General features: G+C 42.9%; 1 protein-coding gene across 1 annotated transcript; it reads right to left on the bottom strand.

Annotated features, from left to right (window-relative positions):
• Positions 1 to 272: 272 nt before the first annotated feature.
• On the bottom strand, positions 273 to 16,806 carry LOC306913146 (inositol monophosphatase 1-like). The gene is made up of 9 exons (XM_079489704.1): positions 16,707 to 16,806; positions 16,296 to 16,372; positions 15,445 to 15,578; positions 12,949 to 13,053; positions 9,429 to 9,474; positions 5,879 to 5,987; positions 5,065 to 5,173; positions 2,120 to 2,271; positions 273 to 793 (listed from the first exon to the last, which is right to left on the bottom strand). Exons 2-9 carry the CDS (start codon positions 16,356 to 16,358, stop codon positions 675 to 677), a joined length of 837 nt encoding a protein of 278 aa, XP_079345830.1. The 5' UTR covers positions 16,359 to 16,372; positions 16,707 to 16,806; the 3' UTR covers positions 273 to 674.
• Between the last annotated feature and the right edge of the window lie 4,269 nt (positions 16,807 to 21,075).

The raw sequence follows: 21,075 nt of genomic DNA on the forward strand, positions 1-21,075 counted from the left end.
CACACTTCCTGTTCCCCCGTTTCCGAGAGAAACGGCTTTCCAAATAAGACGGTTAACATTGAAGTGAGCGGCGGTAACCGTGGCAATCTACGAGTATCGATTCAGAGTTAATGGTACTACACCTCAGCTATGGCTGCGCCCAGGGCTGCTGGGCACCCCTCCGTGGATTCGTCTGTAGGAGCGGAAATCTCTAAGTACCCGACGACTGGATTTCATTTCCCCCTCACTGTGTGACTAATTAACAAAGTGCTTTCTAACGATCCATAATGAAAAACAGATTATATTATTTTATTACACTACAAAGAAAAACATTAAGCAGCTTTCTTTAAAAAAATCTGTACCAACATACAAAAAAATGATAAATAAATCAAAATATAGATTTTTGACACACGATTCATAATCGTCCATGTCCGCATCGCGATTAATCTATGAATCGATCTTATTTCCCACCCCTACTGTACATATAATACAGTCAAGCCCCTAGCAGGGATCTCCCTGAGTCTATACATTCATGGAAGGATGATTGCTTAAACATGTAACTTTATAAGTTTGTGGGACAAAATATGCTAGCCTATGTAGTTGTTCAAAAGTTACATGGTGCTGCTTTACCTACCCAGCCCTTGCGTGTGCGTGTGCGTGTGTGTGTGTGTGTGTGTGTGTGTGTGTAGAGAGTACTAGCCCTCGGTGTCATCTCGTCCACATGGGAACACGGTGATCTCCTTAACGAGGCGTTCCGCTATTGGACGGCTGCTGGCGATGATCAGCCTGCGAGACATCAGATCAAAAGGACCTCCTGAAAACACAAAGGGGAAAAAAAAGGTATTTACAATTTTATGCGAGTACGTAAGCGAAGAGGTTAGTAATACTAATAATAACGTGTTCCTTTCACACGCTACTGTACGTCCAGCTGGGGAAACTCTGCCCTGTCAGGTGAAAAGAAGCAGCTTGGACTCCTCATGCATAGAAGGAAGCATGAGGTCAGTCCGCTGCTTCAGATCAGCATATCAACATTATGTATTCGGCATTTGAGCCACAGAACACCATTGGATGAGATTTAGGGCTATATCTTACCGCCACACCTTACGCCATATCCCTAAACTTACAGTACTTGCCATGTTTCACTATCTTGAAAAACATTTTAAAATAGTTCAAATAATTGGCTAGTTGAACTATTTTAAAATGTTTTTCAAGAAAGTAAAATATGGCAAAAATACGTTTAGGGATAAAGGGTAAGGCACACCCAAGATAGGGCCATTAGCCTGATCAGATCCAAGACTTTGAATATGTTGTTATCGTTGGATAGGATTCTTTCTACAATTCAATGCTGTATTAATATCGGAGAGACAACACTATTTTTTGGCTATTCGAAAATAGATCATATTTCTTTTAGAAACAGCTGTTTATTTGTTTTGCCAATGGGTACCCAGATTACAAAAATAAAAACATCTGGGTTTCCGAGGCTACTCTGTCAGTGGCTGACCTGAAATGTCCACGATGACCCCCCTGCTAAACTTAACTAAATATACGGACAATTTTGTCGACACATAAAAAAACAGATTCAATGTTAGGGAGGGTCTAGTGGAGAAGAGATCCAGTCAAACTAAAAGAGAAGTCATTTTATGTTTGGCTGCGCTCTGGGTGTCGCGGTCTGAAAATAGCAGATCTACAAGCAACCTGACCTGAGATGTCTATGATGACGCCCCCGGCCTCTGTGAGCACCCCATTCGACCGTTATCACACCTTTCAATAGGGCCAGTATGGCCGTTATCACACCTTTCAATAGGGCCAGTATGGCCATACTGGCATACTCACTGTCTCAGTATGTCACTGATGTCCTGACGGAGGCGCGTCGTGTCTGGTGGCCTTGAGCCACGTGAGGCACCGCCAAGCGAGGCGCTAGCCGAGCGAGTCGCCGTGCCGAGCGTTGCAAAGGCCACCAGACCAGACTCAGCGCCGTCCGAGTTACGTCCCGATAGGCAGAGAATAGTATATATTAGTAGCCCCTAGTTTCCATGCGCTGACAATAGTTGGAAATGACACGTCCACCAGGGGGAAACCTTGACCAGGCTATGTTCAGCCAAGGGTGAGTATGCCAGTATGGCCCATGTGGTAGACTGACCTGAGATGTCTACGATGACGCCCCCGGCCTCTGTGAGGATGGCGGCCCCCCCGGCCATGTCCCAGCAGTGGATGCCCATGTGGTAGTAGGCGTCGGCCGCTCCGCACGCCACCAGACACATGTTGACCGCCGCGCTGCCCGGAGACCGGATCCTGCAGGTACAGATAAAGACCTTAAAGGAGCATTCAGTGATTTGGGAAAAACCCCCGGTCCGCCCCGGTAACACACCAGGGAAACTTCCCCCCTTGTCAGGTGAAAAGAAGCGGTTTGGACTCCTCATGCATTGAAGGATGCATGAGGTCAGTCTGTTGCTCTCCCCAGGTTGGCAGAGGGAGTGTATAGAGCCCAGGATTACATTAGATAATTGACACTGGGTGAAAAATGCGTTATACAATCGTGGGATAGAAATTTAATTAAAAAATAAATAACAACAATAATAATACATTGTACCTATAATTTTACAATGGACTGTTGACTTTTCGGGCAAGTGTGGCATGACCTTTGGGCAAGTAGAACATGACCTATACTTGCTCGACGGGCAAGTGCCTCTGAGACCTTGTCACCTTAGTGCCATCAACCCTGAATAATAATTCCCTCCACACCCCACATCTTTACACCTATAAAACCTGTGATTCCTCTGAGTCATGACCTGCTAACAAGCCTGTCAAAAGAAAACCTAGCAAGTCGAGTTCCCACTCGAGGGTGCGACACTGTGACAGGATATCATAAATTCAGACTTCACACCACGTCGTCTGTGTCTCAGAATCAGTGGTGTAAGTGACTAAGTACATTTACTTAAGTAGTACAGTGTTGAGGTATTTGTACGGTCAGTGAAATACGCAAAATATGCAAAGAAGAGCCCTCATTCGGCCGAAACGGAAGTGATTGTCCTCCATTGCCGCGCCAGCCTTGCTCCAGGCTGTTTAGCATGTATAAAGGGCCAATTTCTATGGGTCCCTTTATATTTTTTCCTACATATTTTTAATTACTACCATTTCAAAACATAATAAAAAACATTGCCAAACAAGCAGAAATGTCTATGACTTAAAAACTAAAATCAATGATTTGTTTTTCTTCTGTAATTTCATAAAGAATTGCAATAAGAAATGTCCAGAATTTAGAAAACAAATTTAAGTTTAAGAAGTAGTAGCTGATCTACAAGCTCACAACACGGCACGAAGCGGCGCGTTGTGAGCTTGTAGATCTGCTATTTTCTCTCGTTTGGGTCCCGGGCAAACATTTCTCTTTTGGGTCACAGGCTAAAAAAGTTTGGGAACCACTTCAGTACAGTACGTGTACAGTACAGTCTATTTGCCCGCATGGCTCCACACAACTGACGGACACACTGCACGATGCTACTGTACACGGCCAGTCAGGAAAGGAGCAGTGAACTGCCAGATGTTATGGACTTTATTTGTCATGAAAACAAGTCAATTTTTGCCAAGAAGAAGTTTGCTCTGCAAACACCTCTCTCCCCTGTGTCTGTGCAGCTGCTGTGGGGAGAAGAGAGTACAGTGGCTCTACTTACTTCACCATTCTGAGGTTTGATGGCTGGAGTATTCTGGAGGGTTTTTTTTTTTACTTCTCAAAAATTGCACAGAAGTGAAATCTGAAGCCATGGCGGCTTCAGATTTCAGTGTCGGTGTCTGGGTCATGAAACTTGCATGTTGTCGCGGTCGGGGCTTAAACCTTGTATGCATTTAAACTTTTGGTGTTCTTGTTTTCGTACGTTAATGGCCTACTTCGTCATTGTGTCACACAGAAGTAGCGGTAGCGTGGTCATTCGAAAACGGCGAGGAAGGGGTTGAACTTGTATGCGTCACAGTGACACAATTTGTGTAATATAGTCGTTGATTATTTTGTGCTACGCTGTTGTCTGCCTGCCTACGCCTTCTTTGCAAAGATAGGCTTTACGTGCGTCAATTACATGGCCGTGCGCATACAGAAACACACACACACACACACACACACACACACACACACACACACACACACACACACACACACACACACACACACACACACACACACACACACACACACACACACACACACACACACACACACACACACACACACACACAGGACCCCACCGTCGAATTAACGCACATTAACATTGGTCCAGCAATAGCACAACAGGGTGGCACATGCGTCGCATCCAGAAAGCGACTGAAAATGATATGAGCGTAATGTCTTGACAGAAAAGTTATCGGTCGGTGAACCAATATTCTCCAGAGCTTGCTCCATGCGCGCCCACCCTTCTAGACCAGGAAGTACGCTGGCTGAGGCCAGGCTAACAGATGTCTAACAGAAAGCTATATCCAGTCTCCCAGTTAGGGAGCATCGGGAGCATGCTATGGATACCGTCAGAAGAAACGAAGCAAAGCCTGGCATTACATTGAGCCACTAGCTAGAAGCCAGAAGTGTTGCCAGATTCTGTAACTGTAAACAAGCAACCAGGTCTATAGAAATAAGCCAAAAAGAAGCACAAATCTGTATAAGTGACTTTGGGATTGTGTTTTTGTTAAGCAACTTCTCCTCTTCGATTTTGAGGACAAAAATAAGAATTGATTAATCAAAAATCAAAAAAATGTTATGATTTGTTTGATGCGTTTGTTTTTAAGCAAGTTCTCTTCTGTAATTTTAAGGGCAAAAATAAGAATGAATTAATCAAAATGTATCACATTAATTGATTCATAATTTGTAAAGCACGCACACCTGAGAGTCCCTCCCCTGGCCTGCATCGGAGCAAAGCTTTTTCCTGCAGGAAACACTGAAATCATTACCCTGTTCTTCACGCAGTGAAAAACTCAAGGATAACTCTCAAAATGCACGGACATTCGAACAGTCACACATAGGGAGAAGTGTGTGTATGTGTGTGTGTGTGTGTGTGTGTGTGTGTGTGTGTGTGTGTGTGTGTGTGTGTGTGTGTGTGTTCAACTTACCCGTGCACAGGGATGGTGAGAATGGCCTTCATGTTGTCCATCATTATTCTGAAGTGCTCGGGATCTTTTTTGAAGCCCATTTCTGTCAGAACCAGAGACTGGCAGATGTCTGTGTCAGGAAGAGAGGGAGAGGAGAGGAGAGGAGAGGAGAGGAGAGGAGAGGAGAGGAGAGGAGAGGAGAGGAGAGGAGAGGAGAGGAGAGGAGAGGAGAGGAGAGAAAAAGACACAGGGATAAAGAGAACGTTTGTTGACAAAAGAAAGGACAGAGAAGAAAAACCGAGAGAGGATTATCATTTCACAGCGTGTGTGTGTGTATATGTGTGTGTGTGTGTGGGGGGTGGGGGGGGTCGGGGTGCGTCTGAGGTTGAGATAGAGAGACTATCATCATTTAACTGTGACAACCTGACTGAGTGCGTACACCGAATGGCTCCAGATCGCACCGCTGTAGGAAACACAGTCACTTCATCTAAACAGTTTTGAGGCCGTGATGAAGAACTACCGGCATCCACACAATCGCTCAATCACTCCCCACAGCTGCAGATGCTGCTGCTATTGCAAACAGGAGTCATAGAGGAGATGGCTGTGTGTATCTGTGGTTACTGGCTCCCTCTGGCGGGGCTTTACTGAAACTGCAACAAATGATTCAAGTTGAATAGTCTGGTAGTGCATGGGTGCGAGCTTGTAGAATAAACTACTTTGGCTTATTCGCTTATGCTTCAATAGAAGAAATGCTGGCATCTCCAGAATGCAAATGACTGAAATCAGTCGTGGCGACTGAGAACTTTAATCTATACGTTATTTTAGTGTAGTGTACCTTGTTGTCCAGACACCTTGATAGGAGCTCCATTGCAGAAGGCTCCCTTTCCTTTCCTGGCCGTATACAGCTTGTCTTCAATGCAGCTGTAGACGATCCCAAACTCCACCTGGTGGACGACAGAACACAACTCAGAGCAGAATTTAAAGATAGTGTCATGATTTGTATGTGGCCACACGCACCAGTTAATTAAGTTTGCCTGGTGATGGGTGGTGATCCACCTGAACTGAAGCCACACCCACAGCTGTTGTTGTATGATAAAGGGGGACGGGGTTAGGGGTGGGGATGATACTGTGATGTCACTGTCATTTCAATTGGGCCTTTTGAGAAACCAAAAATACACAGGGAAGACATATTTCAATATTCTAACCACACCTGGGCACCTTTTAGAGTAATGTTAACACCATAGACACATACAAAACAGAAAAAGCACGGCACTCCATCTTTAAAAACATTCTACGTCTGTAGCAGCTATACAAACGCTACAACAGCTATACAAATAAGTTGAGCTAGTTTCAACTTCAGCTACAAATCTGAATCTTTGTATCTTTTCTATCTGCCAGTGTGAAGGCAGCATGAGACTGGACTCTGCATCAGTGATGTGATAAGCCCAGACTGAATGCCGTTCCCAGGGCAACAGCTCTCGTCTCATCACATCCGCCTAGCATCCTCTGTGCACAAACGTTAGCACCTGGCAGCGCAACTTTACCTCCTGCATCCATTTAGCTTTATATTGCATATATATGCGTCTGTCTGCCATTAAGGCCTGGATGTCAAATAACTTCCTCCAGTTAAACAAGGCTAAAACAGTCAAGAGGAAGTTCTTATTGTTGCCCGTGGCAGCATTTTTCCCATAGTGGTTGAAGGTATTGGCTCCCTCAAGGATAATGTGGGCCCCAACCTCAGACATCTTGGTGTAAATGTCGAACAAACTCTGCATCATGACGCTCCTGCTGCACATGTTTCTTCTACCTCAACAATATTGCAATGTTTCGGGTGGAAACGTTGCACGTCCAAACACTTTTCAGGACTCAAATTTTAAATGTAGCAAAAGCAGCAGAGCCACAAGCTGGAAACACAAGTGGATCTGCTACTTTTGATTATTTGTATAAGATGATTTATGTTGTTGTACTGTACAGTGCTTTCCTAAGCACTTACATAATATTAAGTGTGTGTGTGTGTGTGTGTGTGTGTGTGTGGGAGGATCTCGGTGAACATGATTTTGGGGAGGCATCACTGCAAGATTACGGGAACGTGACAGGTGCAATTAACACATACACAAAGACATCATAATGATGACATATGTTCTGAAATTTCATTCTCTCGTGAGACTCAATCAGCCGGAATCAGCAGCCAACCTGCGACGAGGACTTAATTCAGAATGCTGAGACTGTTCTCTGCAACATTCTTGAGGCGGTGTTGTCTGGTCACAAAGCTTTGTTCTGAACTAGGCTGGGTCTGGGACCATAGGGGGACCCCCGGGGGTACTCAAGAGTTACTACAGGGGAGTTACACAGGGACTTTTTTTTGTTTTGTTTCTTACATAAACACTTCATCCCTACAGCAATAGAGGATATCATCGTCACCAGACGGAAATTATGCGGGTAAAACTAGGCCTACCGAGTGGCAAAAAAACTGCTTTCTGGCCTCGACAGCCCATGCATCCAAACAAAAATCTGATTGCATTAAACAACGTTAAACTCACCAAAATTGCAGGTGTACGGATAAGGAACGCATTAATTATCTACCTTTCCATCTGCAAGTTTTTGTTTCACAAAAAAAATCGACCATAGATATGTCGTGAGCTACTACTGTCTGTCAAGAAATTCCACGCAGGTGATTACTTTTAGCGTCAAGAGTTTGGAAGCGCTCGTTTTCAATAACGCAACATCGTGCTTTTAGAAACAGGTGGTACACAGGACCGTTGAGCGATTTCCAACGAGCGCTTCCAAACTCCAACACTCCATGCTGTTCAATGTTTTGCCACTCGGTCTAGATGAGGGGGGGAAAGTTACGCATGTGCATACTCTCTAGTCTAGTCTATACTATAGACTAACTAGAGAGTATGCACATGCGTCACTTTTCCCCCAGTCTTTTGAGAGATATATATATATATATATATATCTATATATATATATATATATATATATATATATCTATAGAGCGTCGCATACCATGGCCCAGGAAATGAATCCCAATGCATTTTTCCCATAGACATTTCAAAAAGTATTTATTTAAAGACGGTTACGCCGCGGACAAAGCCAACTCGAGTCGTGACAACTCATGACAACACAAACAATATTTTGGACCAAACAAATAATTACATTTTTCTTCTAATTATTTGTTCGGCCCAAAAGATTGTGTTTGTTGTCATGATTTGTCACGACTCGAGTTGGCTTTGTCCGCGGCGTAAACGTCTTTAAATAAATACTTTCTGAAAAAGGAAAATGAACGGAGAATCATTTCCTGGGCCATGGTAGGGGGCGGGACTGCGACGCTCTATAGGAATATTGTTCAATAAGAGACGAGTTGGGTATGTCACCGTATACTGTCAAATCAGATGAGGGCAAATGAGTGCACAAATGCTTTGGGAAGAGTTCCAAATCGCTGGCCAATCGGAAGCGAAGATAGAGTTATTGCATGATTTAAACGATTTTAAAATTATTTAAGCACTGTGACTTTAGTGTAATAACATTAGTCTGCTGCAAGCACACTAAATAGCAACCAAACCACTAAATAACGCCTTGCAGTGTGAGGCATTGTGAGCTTGTAGATCTACTGTTTTTAGAAAAAAGGGTTTGGTTGGTGAAGAACGAAAAAAAGAGCAGACGTCAGTACAGAGATAAGTATTGAGGGTTTAAGTGGTTCAATGTCTACAAATGTGTATATATCCAATAACGAGTAGTACAGGTGAAAAACCAACTCAGTGGCCTTGTGGTTAGAGTGTCCGCCCTGAGACTGGGAGGTCGGGGTTCAATCCCCGGTCGGGTCATACCAAAGACTGTAAAAATGGGACCCAGTGCCTCCCTGCTTGACACTCAGCATCAAGGGTTGGAATGGGGGTAAGTCCCTGCGACATACTAGCGTCATGTCCAGGGGGTGTACTTGTACATCAAGCTGCCTCACGCTACAGAAACAGGAGATAGGCTCCTGCCCTATGGGCCCCATGGCTCGGCAAGGCTACTTACAGGTGGAAAATGACATATTCCATCCATAGTGCACCGCAGCTCAGAGCATGCACACTGGGTCTAGTTTGCCTTTTTACAGCAGCCCATTTTGGGACAAAACACTGTGGTCAGTATCTGCTGGTCATTATGAAAGTTAGTAAGCAATCAAAATAAGCAATGTTGCGTAAGACCCACCACCGCACACCATCTGAGGAGCGGTGTGCTCTGACAGCTCTGTATGGAGTTATGCCATTTTTCACCTGTACCACTCGTTCTTGGATATAATGACATCATATTAGGGTAATAGCTGGTACATTCAAAACCTGACCGGGTCCAATTACAGCAAATAAATGCTGAAAAAACAAAAAGACAAAAAAAACTACCTTTTTCTTCACGGTGAAGCCGATTGATACGGACACGAAAGGGAACCTGGGATGGAGAAAAGAAACACGAAATGCTTGAGGCCGGTAATTTGGTGTATTCCTTGCGGATTGGAGCGCAGAGGAATCAATTTCTATTATCTCTTCAGTTTCATCTAGGTGAGCTAATTATCCTTGACAGCGAGGTCATGCCCAGAGAGAAGCTCATTAAGGATTAAAAACTATTAAACTAAAAGGAGGTTCGAGAAACAAAAACAATCCATGCAGGGTAACAACATCATCAAGTCTACAGACAGTTATGTATACACGGGCAACATAATATATTGACACAATGGGCTATATGCACATAAACATAAGCGGCAGCTAGAGGCGGGATCAAGGCAGCACTGTGTATGCCTTGATCCCACCTCTAGCTGCCGCTGATTGGCCAAGCCGTTTTGTGGCCGGGCATCAAGTCTGCCTGAGAGTTCCCAGATTGGAGCAGGAGGGGAGAACCCAGTGTACTCTCTGCTGCCCCATCTGGCGGAGTCAGGTTAATATGCACACGCCATTTCGGAAAGAACTTGGGGCGGGCCCGTCTAGAGTTTGAATGGACAGGTTTCAGTCAAAAGGGAGACATCGAAGAGGAAGGATGGATGGGGAAGGGTCGACATATGGGATGTCAGAACAGATCAGCTCCATATATGGAGATCTAAGGGTTTGAGGTCAGATGTAGAGTTGCTGGCCAGTCTTGATGACACCAGTATATGTATATGGGCATTCTCATATGGGCTAAATATTGATGACATGATTAATGATGTCACGAGGCATGACCATATATGGAGGTGTGGGGTGGGTGATGGACGGACGGACAGACTGACTGACGGGAAATGGTAAATACATAGGCTATGGTATACAAGGCTTTGAATGCCTATGGTATTTGGTTTGAGTATTCCTACTCTATTACATCTCTCCATCTGGTCAAAGGGGGTGTCCTTAACGCCCGACATGGTTTTCTGAGATATTGAAATTACTGATATTGGAGAATCCATACAATCTTTATTATGTATCGTTCCTCTTCTAAGAGGGTTGGAGGCACTCGACTATGTCTCATGTCTCACCACGCCTCTCACACCTCTTGATATGTTGCTTTAAAACATACTCTAGCTGTTATACTCTAGCTGCTAGAGTATGTTGGACAAAATTAATCTGTATGCTAGAGTCTAGCATACAGATTGGACAAAATTACATTTTATTCATAAAAAAGTATATATCAAGCTTGACAAGCTAGGACTTGGCTGCATCTATTTCATTTGACCTTAAATGTTTTTTAAACATTTCCAAAAATGTATTCTGCAACATAATAATCTTTGATGTCTCTTACAGTGAGTGAGGTTGTATCCTGAAAAACTGCACCAGTCTGCAGTAACTAGAACATTATAAACTTTTATAGTATTTAGAAGCTTCACTGAGCAGCGTTTACATTTACATAGCCTTCTAAAATGTCAAGCTAGTATGTCATCCTTTTTTTAATCGTACAAGACAAGACCAGGAATAATAACAACAAAACATTAGACAATAGATTAAAACAATTATAACCCATAAAAGAACAGAAACACTATAGGTCATAAATAATTACCATAGCAAGTGTTTTTTTTAGCAGACATTCTAAATCCAGAGTAGAGTTCTCAATCTCTGCCCGAACCCGGCCCGGCCCGACCCGGCCCGACATTTTCGGGTAGGGCCGGGCCCAAAATGCACGATAATTAGTCGGGCCGGGCCGAGCCTCGGGCTCTGTGATTTTCCGTGATTTTTTTTGATTTTTTTTTATATAATTTTATTATAACAAAAATAACAATTCTGTTGTTTGTGTAATGTATTTATTTAATATGAAGAGGGCTGAGCTGGTGAATGTTGGCGATTAACTTTTACAGTTAAGGCTATTATACTATATGTGACTAAAGGAGGAGGAGGCGATGATCAGCAGCAGGCAGCAGCGCACCAAAGTGACAGAATAGAACGGTGGTTGTTGAACTTGCTACCGCTGGCTGGCCTCTGGTTTGCCAACCAAATGAGCTGCTTACTGCTCAGCATCAACTATATAACTTAAGACAACTTGCCATATGCGTAAATGTTTTATACGACCATTGATTTATCCGCAATAGCTCGTTTTGGAAACGTCGGGGCTTAACGAGACACTGCTGTCTCGTTGAACCCAGCTGGGTGAATAAGCTAAATTAGGCTACCTAATCAACGGTAAATGCTCCATATAACTATGAAAGCGCCTGCACGTAATATAGTTACATGATGACCAAGCAATGTTACAGTCACACTGTAGGCTACAGCTATTTGGTTTACAAATCGTATCGCAGCGCGCTGTAGCCTACAGCTATTTAATTTCCCCATCGTAGCGCAGCGCGCCTCGTTGTGTGCCCACTGCCCAAAATAAAAGATCTGCAAGCTGTCGACAGACTCGACACGCCATCGAGCGGCATGTTGATGGTTTGTATGTCTGTTCTTTTGGTTAGGCAACGCACATTACGCGTGGTATGTGGGTTTGAGAGGCAATGATTAATGTAAACTATACAGTAACCTAGTAGATTATAGCCAAGTTGACAATTGTCATAATATTGCCAGTAGCCTATTGGACATAATTAACTGCGTCGCTTCAGAGGATCGCTGCTACTTTGATTCAGAAGATGTTTACTCACCCCTGGAAATTGCTGGAAACCATTAGAATGTTGAAAATGGAACATTATCAGCCAATTAACGTGAGATACATAAATCCTTTATTTCGGCGACTAGACTATTAGTGCGTTCTCTGACACGGTCGTCTCAATAATCCACGGCGCCGCGGCCATACAGTGGCATTTTTCTTTTTTTCTCTTTTTTTTCACTCAGGCTTTTTCGGGTTTTCGGGCCTGACATTATGGTAATTGTTAGGGTCGGGCCGGGCCTCGGGCCGACCAAGTTAGGGTAGGGTAGGGCCGGGCCTTAATTTCCAGGCCCGATGAGAACTCTAATCCAGAGTGCCCAACAGTAAGCAAAGCAAACACAAGGAAATACATGAAATGCAGATAGTAATCTAGGATCCTAGGTAAACCAAGAGCCTATCATCAGTCTCAACCAGTGGTCCGGCCCGGGGACCACCAGTGGTCTTTGAGGGGGTTCCAGGTGGTCCCCCGCTAAATGGTTTAGAGTTGGTAACCAAATGGACCCTTTAGATCTTTAACTCTTGAGATTCTCAAGAGTTAAATTATTGCAAAAAATCTGCATTACTTAATTAACAAGAGGTGCACACAATTAGAGAATGTAGAAGAATTGATCATTTTGATCGACGTTTGCCTGTTCTCTCCTACAGCATGGAATTGTGGACAAAAATGTTATCCAACGAACAACAAAATATTGAAAGTCTTGGGTCTGCTCGGCTACATTTCATCAGGTGGTCCATAGCTCAAATGGCGAATAAATAATGGACCTCGACACGAAAAAGGTTGAAAACCACTGGTCTACTCTAAATATTACCAAAACTAGTCTCTCCTACCTGTGGACAAAGTTGGTGGTGCCGTCGATAGGGTCTATAATCCAGGTAGGGTTGTCTGTTAGGAGGCTGGGGGATCCTGCTGCTACAGATTCCTCCCCGATGAAGCTTCACAAAGCAGTGCACAGAGCAGTGGAGGGAATTTAATGACACGGTGATGGATGTTGACATCAATGCTTGGATTTATTGTACACAATAATATGTGGCCAAATTTGACTGAGGGACTGCCATTGGATTTTTTTGAATTTGTTTTTTCATGTAATATGAAAGCAGGGAACCATAGCTTCAGATTGACATATTGGTTGTTCAGTTTGACCCACCAGTTTTGGAGATATGGCTTATAGAGTAATGTTTTGCAGAAAACAGCGAGTTGAGAAAACATGCTTGAAAGGGTCACTTCTGTGGTCTCTAAAATTACACCTAGCTACATGTTTAGGCATTTATTTCATATTTACATGTCGATTTCAGCTCTGACGCTTATTTCAGACATGCTCTAGTATGTGAAGAGTCTGCCTGTGCCATCAACTCATTTTGGATTTTAAAAAAAAACTGGTCACATATACATGTATTACTGTGAATTACTGCAGTATGTGTCAGATGACAACAATAGACTGAACGCTAGACGTGGCACCATTTGTGTTGTAGACAGACATCATTGCAATCACTAGGCCTGTCACAATTATTACATAATCGCCTATTATTTCAGATAATAGCGAGATCATTTTTGCATAATCGTCACTCATTTCCATGTTGGAAAATGTACATACATTTTCAAATATTTTTCCAAAAACTGCGGAAATAGCAGATCTACAAGATTACAACATAGTGAGGCCACTGAGGTGTTAGCATAGTAAGCTTGTAGATCAACTATTTCCACTATTTTGTATATAATATATATATATATATATATATTTTTTTTTGGAAATAAAGAATTAAAAATGTAATAATTTCTTTGTCATATAATTTGCCCTGTGACATTTGTGATTACGAAGCCTAAAAGGCAAACAGAAATACAATTGTAATCCTGCCAAGCCTAGCAATTACCCTTCTCCACCAGGAGAGGGAGACAGCAGGTGTAAAATATACAGATTGTAGCTTTAAATCAGGTTCACAGAACATATAGTATAATCTAGAAACATTAAGTATAGGCAATGGCATACAGTCTATCTATAATATAGATAAAGTCATATTATAACTAATCACCGTACGAAGGAACCATGCATGAAAGTACACACACACACACACACACACACACACACACACACACACACACACACACACACACACACACACACACACACACACACACACACACACACACACACACACACACAGGGTGACGGCCGACTGCTGGGCTGGCGTTTTGGCATGGGGGGTCAGATCAAAGATGCGCCCGACTGCAGGACTGAATATATGAAAACTTACTTTGGGGAGCACACATGTACAAATTGACTTGATTAATTGCCCCGCACCAAACGCACCCGCGAGGACAATATCTGACTCCAAGTCGCAGCAATTTATTACTGAGTGAGTAACACACGCAGCGCCACAACTTTAAATTAGTCTGCTACCCGGGCGGGCATAGAAGTGATCTATGGCTGTGTATCTGGAATATATGAAATGTATGTAATAACACAGCCAGTCTAGGGCTACGAACGCCCCATGATCAAGCAATAAGCTCTTTGGCCTATTTGTTGGGGACCATATTTAAGCTATACTAAGTACTAGCCCTGAAACATGACCCGTGTTTTGTACACCTCGCTACATTTATATATTTTAAATCTGAACGCTTATGCAGACGTTAACGTCGCAAATACAGCACGGTGCGCAAAACAGGGTGAGGTTCCGCTGTGTACGCTCGTGAGGAACGAGCTCCATGTGAACCATAGCCTGGAACTCACCTATGCTTTTTATGGCATAGGCAGCTCCCGGCAGGATCCGCCGGGAGAAACTATGCGCAGCTGCGCGACATGAGACTAATTACTTAGAGCGACAGAGAGAGAGAGGAGTGTGTGTGTGTGTGTGTACATGTGTGCGTGTGTGTCAATTTAACAAAGGTGCAGACGATCAGAAATCAGCAGAGAGTGAGCGATGTTTGCGCTACTCTATGCCGAATAAGCCTATCTCACAGAATTTCCCCGCCCCCCTAAATACGCCCCCTTTCGGGGTTAGTGGTGATAGCGTGACGTCACTCCATAGACGCTACATGTTAACAGAGGTAATTTAAGAAGTCTACAACTTTTGTTTTCTCAAGGTAAGGTTTGTTCTATCTGTTCGACCTGATTTACCATCTTGTTTGCTTCATAATAATATTGGTCTGTCACATTTTTACATTAGAAAATTTACTTAGATTCTCCAGAGAAAAAAACGTGTAAATGCTCATGTTAAAGACACCACTATTTACCGGAAGTGGGCGTGGAAAGCGGGCTGTGAGATAGGCCCTGGAAATAAAAACGTCTGGGTTTCCGAGGCTATGTGAACCATTGGCTACCGTAGTACCTGTGTGTGGGGTACTTCTCCTTGATGGAGGAAATGATGAGCTGCTCCACCTTCTGGTCGGTCTCAGTCACCAAGTCGACAGGGGAGCTCTTCTGCATGACGGCAATGTCCTTCTGCAGAGCCTCACAGATCATCTGGCAGGAAGACACAACAACAACAAGCATGAGAGCACACACCTGGGGGACTTCACCGCATGATTGCATGCATCTGTTGATTCAATTATCCTAATGTGTTCTGCATTGTGGTTTTGTACAGCAGCACCGGCGGGGGTGGGGGCGGGGGTGGGGTAGGGGCTGTGCCAGTGAAGACAGACAATCGTTTTGGCCGCAAGCACATGCATCTTCTGCTTGATATCTCAAGTGGCAGTCACACACTTTTCCTGACAAAGACAGATTGTGGATGTGTGTGCGTATGCCACCTGCTCCCTAATGGTGCAATTATATAATATGGAAACGCTGACATTGTTTTAGTATGCACATCCAAGCGTACTAGGTACGGTCATGTACAATGCACTGTCCCTGTCCCCCCTTCCCCAAAAGGACAGGAATACATTTCCAATTATCTGCTGCTGCTGAATACAGGAAAGGTGGGCACTAGGGAACTCTGCACACCATCTTTTTGGGGAAGACTGGGCAGCCTTTATCACATGCAAAACACTTTGTCGACATGAATCCCAAGACTTCAGTCTTCAGGTGCCCACTCTTCCTGGTAACCACTCCTTTTCAGATGAGGATCCAAAATAAATATGAATTTAGGGGTGAGAACTAACTTATAGCCCCTTTCGGGATATCCCAAATACAGAAAAGGTAAACAAGGGTCCCGAAAAGGGCTATTCTTTAAGATGCTCTCACCTTCCCAGCCTGTTTGGTCACCTCAACACAGTAGTCCATGCACTCCTGCCAAGGGTCAGCCATACTGACAGCAAAACCTTGAAGAAATGACCAAAGAAAGTGCACACATCACGAGGCCACATATTATATTATCATACTAATGCGACACAAAGCATCTTACGGGGCAACTACACTAAAGTGTGAAAGACTGAATGAATAATGACAACAAGAAGCATGAATACAGACTTGCAGCTAGCCTAGTGTGCTAACAGAGTAGCTAACTACTGCATGCACACATTGCAAGGGAGGTTATAGCTTACATGATAGCTATAAAGACTATAGTAGTAGTATGAAGCAAAAACAAAAAATAGGTTATCTTAGGTTTATTGACATAAACACGGTACAATGACAGCAGCATGGCTCTTCACTTACTGACGGACTGCTCTGATTTCTGACAGCTACTAGTACTGACTGAGCTGAGCTGAGCTCGTCTTGGGCGTAGCGTTGCCAGATGCTGTGAGAGAAACAAGCACAACCGGGTCAGTCAGTCTATGAACGAAATGAAATGAAATGAAATTAAATCTATATTTACCCAGGGTATCTGGGCTTAGCTCAAGAACTTGTTTCCAGCCAGGCCCTGCTCATAGAACACATTTCATCGTAGTGGTTGATGCCTTGTTCAAGGGCATTTCAGCGGTGGTAATTTTAACGTGTCGGACGGCTGATTCGAACTGGGAACCTTCCGGTATCTAGACCGCGCCACTATCCGTTCGGCCACCGCTGCCGGTGGCCGAACGAGCCCAAAAGAAGCCAGTGGTGGTAAGAAATAGTAGCCTACACAATTATTTTACTTAAGTAAAAGTATCAATACTGCAATGTATGTATTCCGTTACAAGTAGAAGTCCCGTTTTCACAATGTGCTCGAGTAAAATAGACGATCTACAAGCTCACAATGTGTCGCATTGCGAGATTCACGACGCGTCACACATTGTTAGCGAAATGTAGCCTATTTTGAAGTGGTTAATGTATGTTAATCAAAATTAAAGTCTCCAAAGTAGGTAACTAGTGCCTAAAGTTTTCAAGAATGTAGTGGGGTAAAAATAAATTGTTTGGCTCTGAGATGCAGTAGAGTAGAAGTAAAAGTATTGGAAATGAAGTGTACTTAATTATAGTAGCCTTATTATAAATTATTATATATTATATATGCACTTTATAGTTACGTTCCACCACTGTAAATAGCCTAGGTAACCCACATGAACAATTAAACCTAGGCTATACTATTTGAAAATTATAGCCTATCTACAAGCTCAAAACGCATCGCAACGTGACATATTATATGAGCTTCATGTAGATCTGCTATTTTTGAGTGGTGTAAACCGCTCCTACAACTGGCTTTTGTGTGCAGAAAAAAATGAGCATGGTTGCTATGTTCAAAATAATTTCTGACGTAATTAAATCACACCCGGGTGAACTGGATGACCGTAGCAACCATGCTCATTTTTTCTGCACAAAAAAAGCCAGTTGTGAAATCACATCCGGGTGTGATTTCATTACGTCAGACATTACGTCAGACCACAGCTGATCATGCTATATAGAACCTTACACCACTCAGTTCACACAGGTGTGATTTTTTATTTTAGATTTATTTTGATCTTGATGAAATGACAAAGTGAAAAATGGGGAATATGTTTTAAATTGAATTTGAAACTAATCAAACAGTCTCTGGAAACCGTATTCCTAACCTTAACCTCAGTAAAACTATGCAACCCATATTTCTAAATCATATTCCTCAGTAAAACTATGCCTAACCCTAAACTTATCCCCAGCAAAACAAATAAAAGAAAACAAGAACCGCTCCTGTGTGCGGTCGACAGAAAAAAAAGAAAACAACTAGTTTTTTTGTTTGTTTTGTTTTCTTATTTGTTTTATTTTTTTGTTTGTTTTTGTGAGCCTTCCGTATATTAATTTTGAGAACCACTGATTGATTGAATAGCCTACTTTGATTGAATACTTTATTAGCAGTTTAAAAAAATACTCACTCAGTAGGTGTTCCCGCAAAACTTCCGGGTATGATGATGATATCATGTGTCCTCTATACAAGATCTGCTAAGAGGATTTAAAACTCAACATTGTATTCAATTAATTTAAGTTCTAAAGCAACTTTACAGGAAAAACAAGCCCTAAGTCGCTTATAATAAGCAGACCTGGCAACACTGATAATTTAGCAGCCAGCAGGGGTGGGGCTAAACAAACTATATCACACTGTTATTGGTCAACTGACAGCACTTGCACGAAAAGACGCTCCTCTCATTGGATAGCCTAGGACAAGGTAATAATCTTCTCAAAAATCGTAATACAAAAATCACACTCATGTGAAGTGAGGGGTGCTATTTATCATACATCATCATACACATTCTGTGCTCAGCCAATCCGCTGAGCACATTTCGTGCTCATACACACAAACACACAAAGCAGTGCATTAAAACATAGCTAGATCGATTTTAAGACAATTCAAAATACAATAAAAGCAGTTGAATATAAGGATCCAACTTCAATGTCCAATGTGTCCATCTTGCATTTTCATCCTCCGATTATTATTATTTATTATTATTTTTATTTAATTTTTTGAGGGGCTCTAGCCCTAACCTGACTCCGCCAGATGGTGTATTGAGAACTTGTGTACTCAATACCGCCACCATCTGGCGAAGTCAGGTTACGCTAGCCCCTTGTATATGCCCAGCATTGTGTGTACCACATTTGTGATGTTTGATTGGCTGAGCACGGAATGTGATGTATGATGATATATGATGATGAATGTGATATTGAACTCATTGACTCAAGGACTTATTGTTTAAGTTGCCCAAATGTGCCCGAAATGTGCTGACCTCAGCACATTTGTAATGACGGCTATGGCCGTTTTTAGCTCAAGGAGTGTGTTTTGTGCAAAACGAATGCTTGGAATGGATTCAGAATCATGAAAAACCCCTAGTTTGACATATCACATGGTACTATTGAAGCATGGTGAAATTTTGTCATTTTTGACATGTCTGCCTTATATAGGATGTTAATGGTATGGTCACATATAAACCCGCTATAAAACAAGTTGCTCAATGCAGACAGCCGGTCAGCAAGTGGATTCATGAATGTATAGACAATATTATAGGCCAATAAAAAAAAAACTATACCGAATTTCCCGCTCCACACCCCCGACTGCCGGACTATGAGAGCCTTTTATGTCAATTAGTGGACCTGCAGGCTTCGGCGCCATGGGACTGTCCAGTAAGTCACATCTCCATCTTAAACACCAGGCCGCCGGTCACGGTGCATTGGAACAGCCCTGCTTGGTTGCAGTGGAACTTGTATAGCTTTCCTCGTTTTCCACAACAATGATATCAGGTGTAATTGTCTGTGTTTTGTCCAGTAGTGCAACATAATTTACGCCGTGGGAGGGCTTTGCTCTGACACCTGTCTTGATCTCTAAACATGGAATTTGGTTCAGTGAGGGTAAGCTGTGAGAACGACGCAGAGATGGATCCTTCTATCCTCAGACCACCAGTTTCATCTTGGAGCTCCATAGAGGGATGTGGAGAGGACAGTGACTCTGTAACAGGATGTTCTTCCATATCACCATGCAAAGGAATAGTTCTCTAAAAATCATACCCATTTGAGGGGCGCTCTTATCATCATACATCATCATATTCCAGCCAATCACAATTTGCATCCAATATTTTGTCTTAAAGCTGGCCATTCATTGTCAATGGCATTCAATGTTTGTGTTTACACACACCCTCAAAGCTGGACATATGAGGTGCTAGCACCCCTCAAAAACAGAACAGAGAATGGGAAAATCCAACCAAGGACAAAGATTAACCCAATACTTTTCTACAATGCCAGCTCTTAGAAATGTAACCTCCTTGCCAACTGACTCTTTGAGGTTATAGTAAAATAAGAATTGGAGTTCCAAATTACCTTGATTTGTTTAACTAAGCCAAATACTAGCCAGAGACGTGTTTATATGTCATTCTGTGTCTCCAAAGAGATTCTAAACAAATCTTGTATAAGTAATTTGCCACTCCAATTCTTATTATATTATAATAATGCAGAGAATCCATATATCTGGACTGAGAGTTGAATGACACTAAAGAGCCAGGCCTTTACCAACACAAGAGCTTCTCTCTCTCCTTAGTTTAACTATAGGGAAGAAAGAGAGTCTACCAACGCGCCTGAAGCCTGGAACGGCTGGTCCGGTGCATCACAGGAACAAGGACAATAGTTGCAGAAGGAGGAGAGGACACTGGAGGAGCACAGACATTTATTTTATTAGGTGCTAGTACAAGAAAAAGACTAACATTTATGTTGTCTTCATCAGAGTTAATGACTCTATAATAATCTTGTCACCAGGAGGAAGGGTTGATGTCTGCCATGGACTTCATCTCCATCTGACCAGACTGGTCCGTCTACCCCCCAAACCTCAAGTTCTGGACATATATGAGCATACTCTAGTCTGGAGAATTAGTTCCACAGGCACCTGGGCACTGCTCCTTTTAGTATCTTGAAAACCAGACACATTAAGAGCTGGGGAAAGTCTTTTATTTTGTCCCCACCCTGAGCTATCCTCGACCAATGCAGAAGAGACCATGCTGGGCAAGACCTATCCGGTTGAGTGTCCAAACTGAAGTATGCAAGCATTTTGTGGAAGCACCGCCCAAGGAAACGGTGTGGAAACTTTGTAAATATTCTGTTTACATTCTCCGTGAATGAAACGAGCGTAGTGATTGGGGGGAAATGCACGTGACGGGAG

The sequence above is a fragment of the Electrona antarctica genome (genome assembly GCF_951216825.1).
Source record: "Electrona antarctica genome assembly, chromosome: 20".
In the NCBI taxonomy this organism is placed as follows: domain Eukaryota; kingdom Metazoa; phylum Chordata; class Actinopteri; order Myctophiformes; family Myctophidae; genus Electrona; species Electrona antarctica.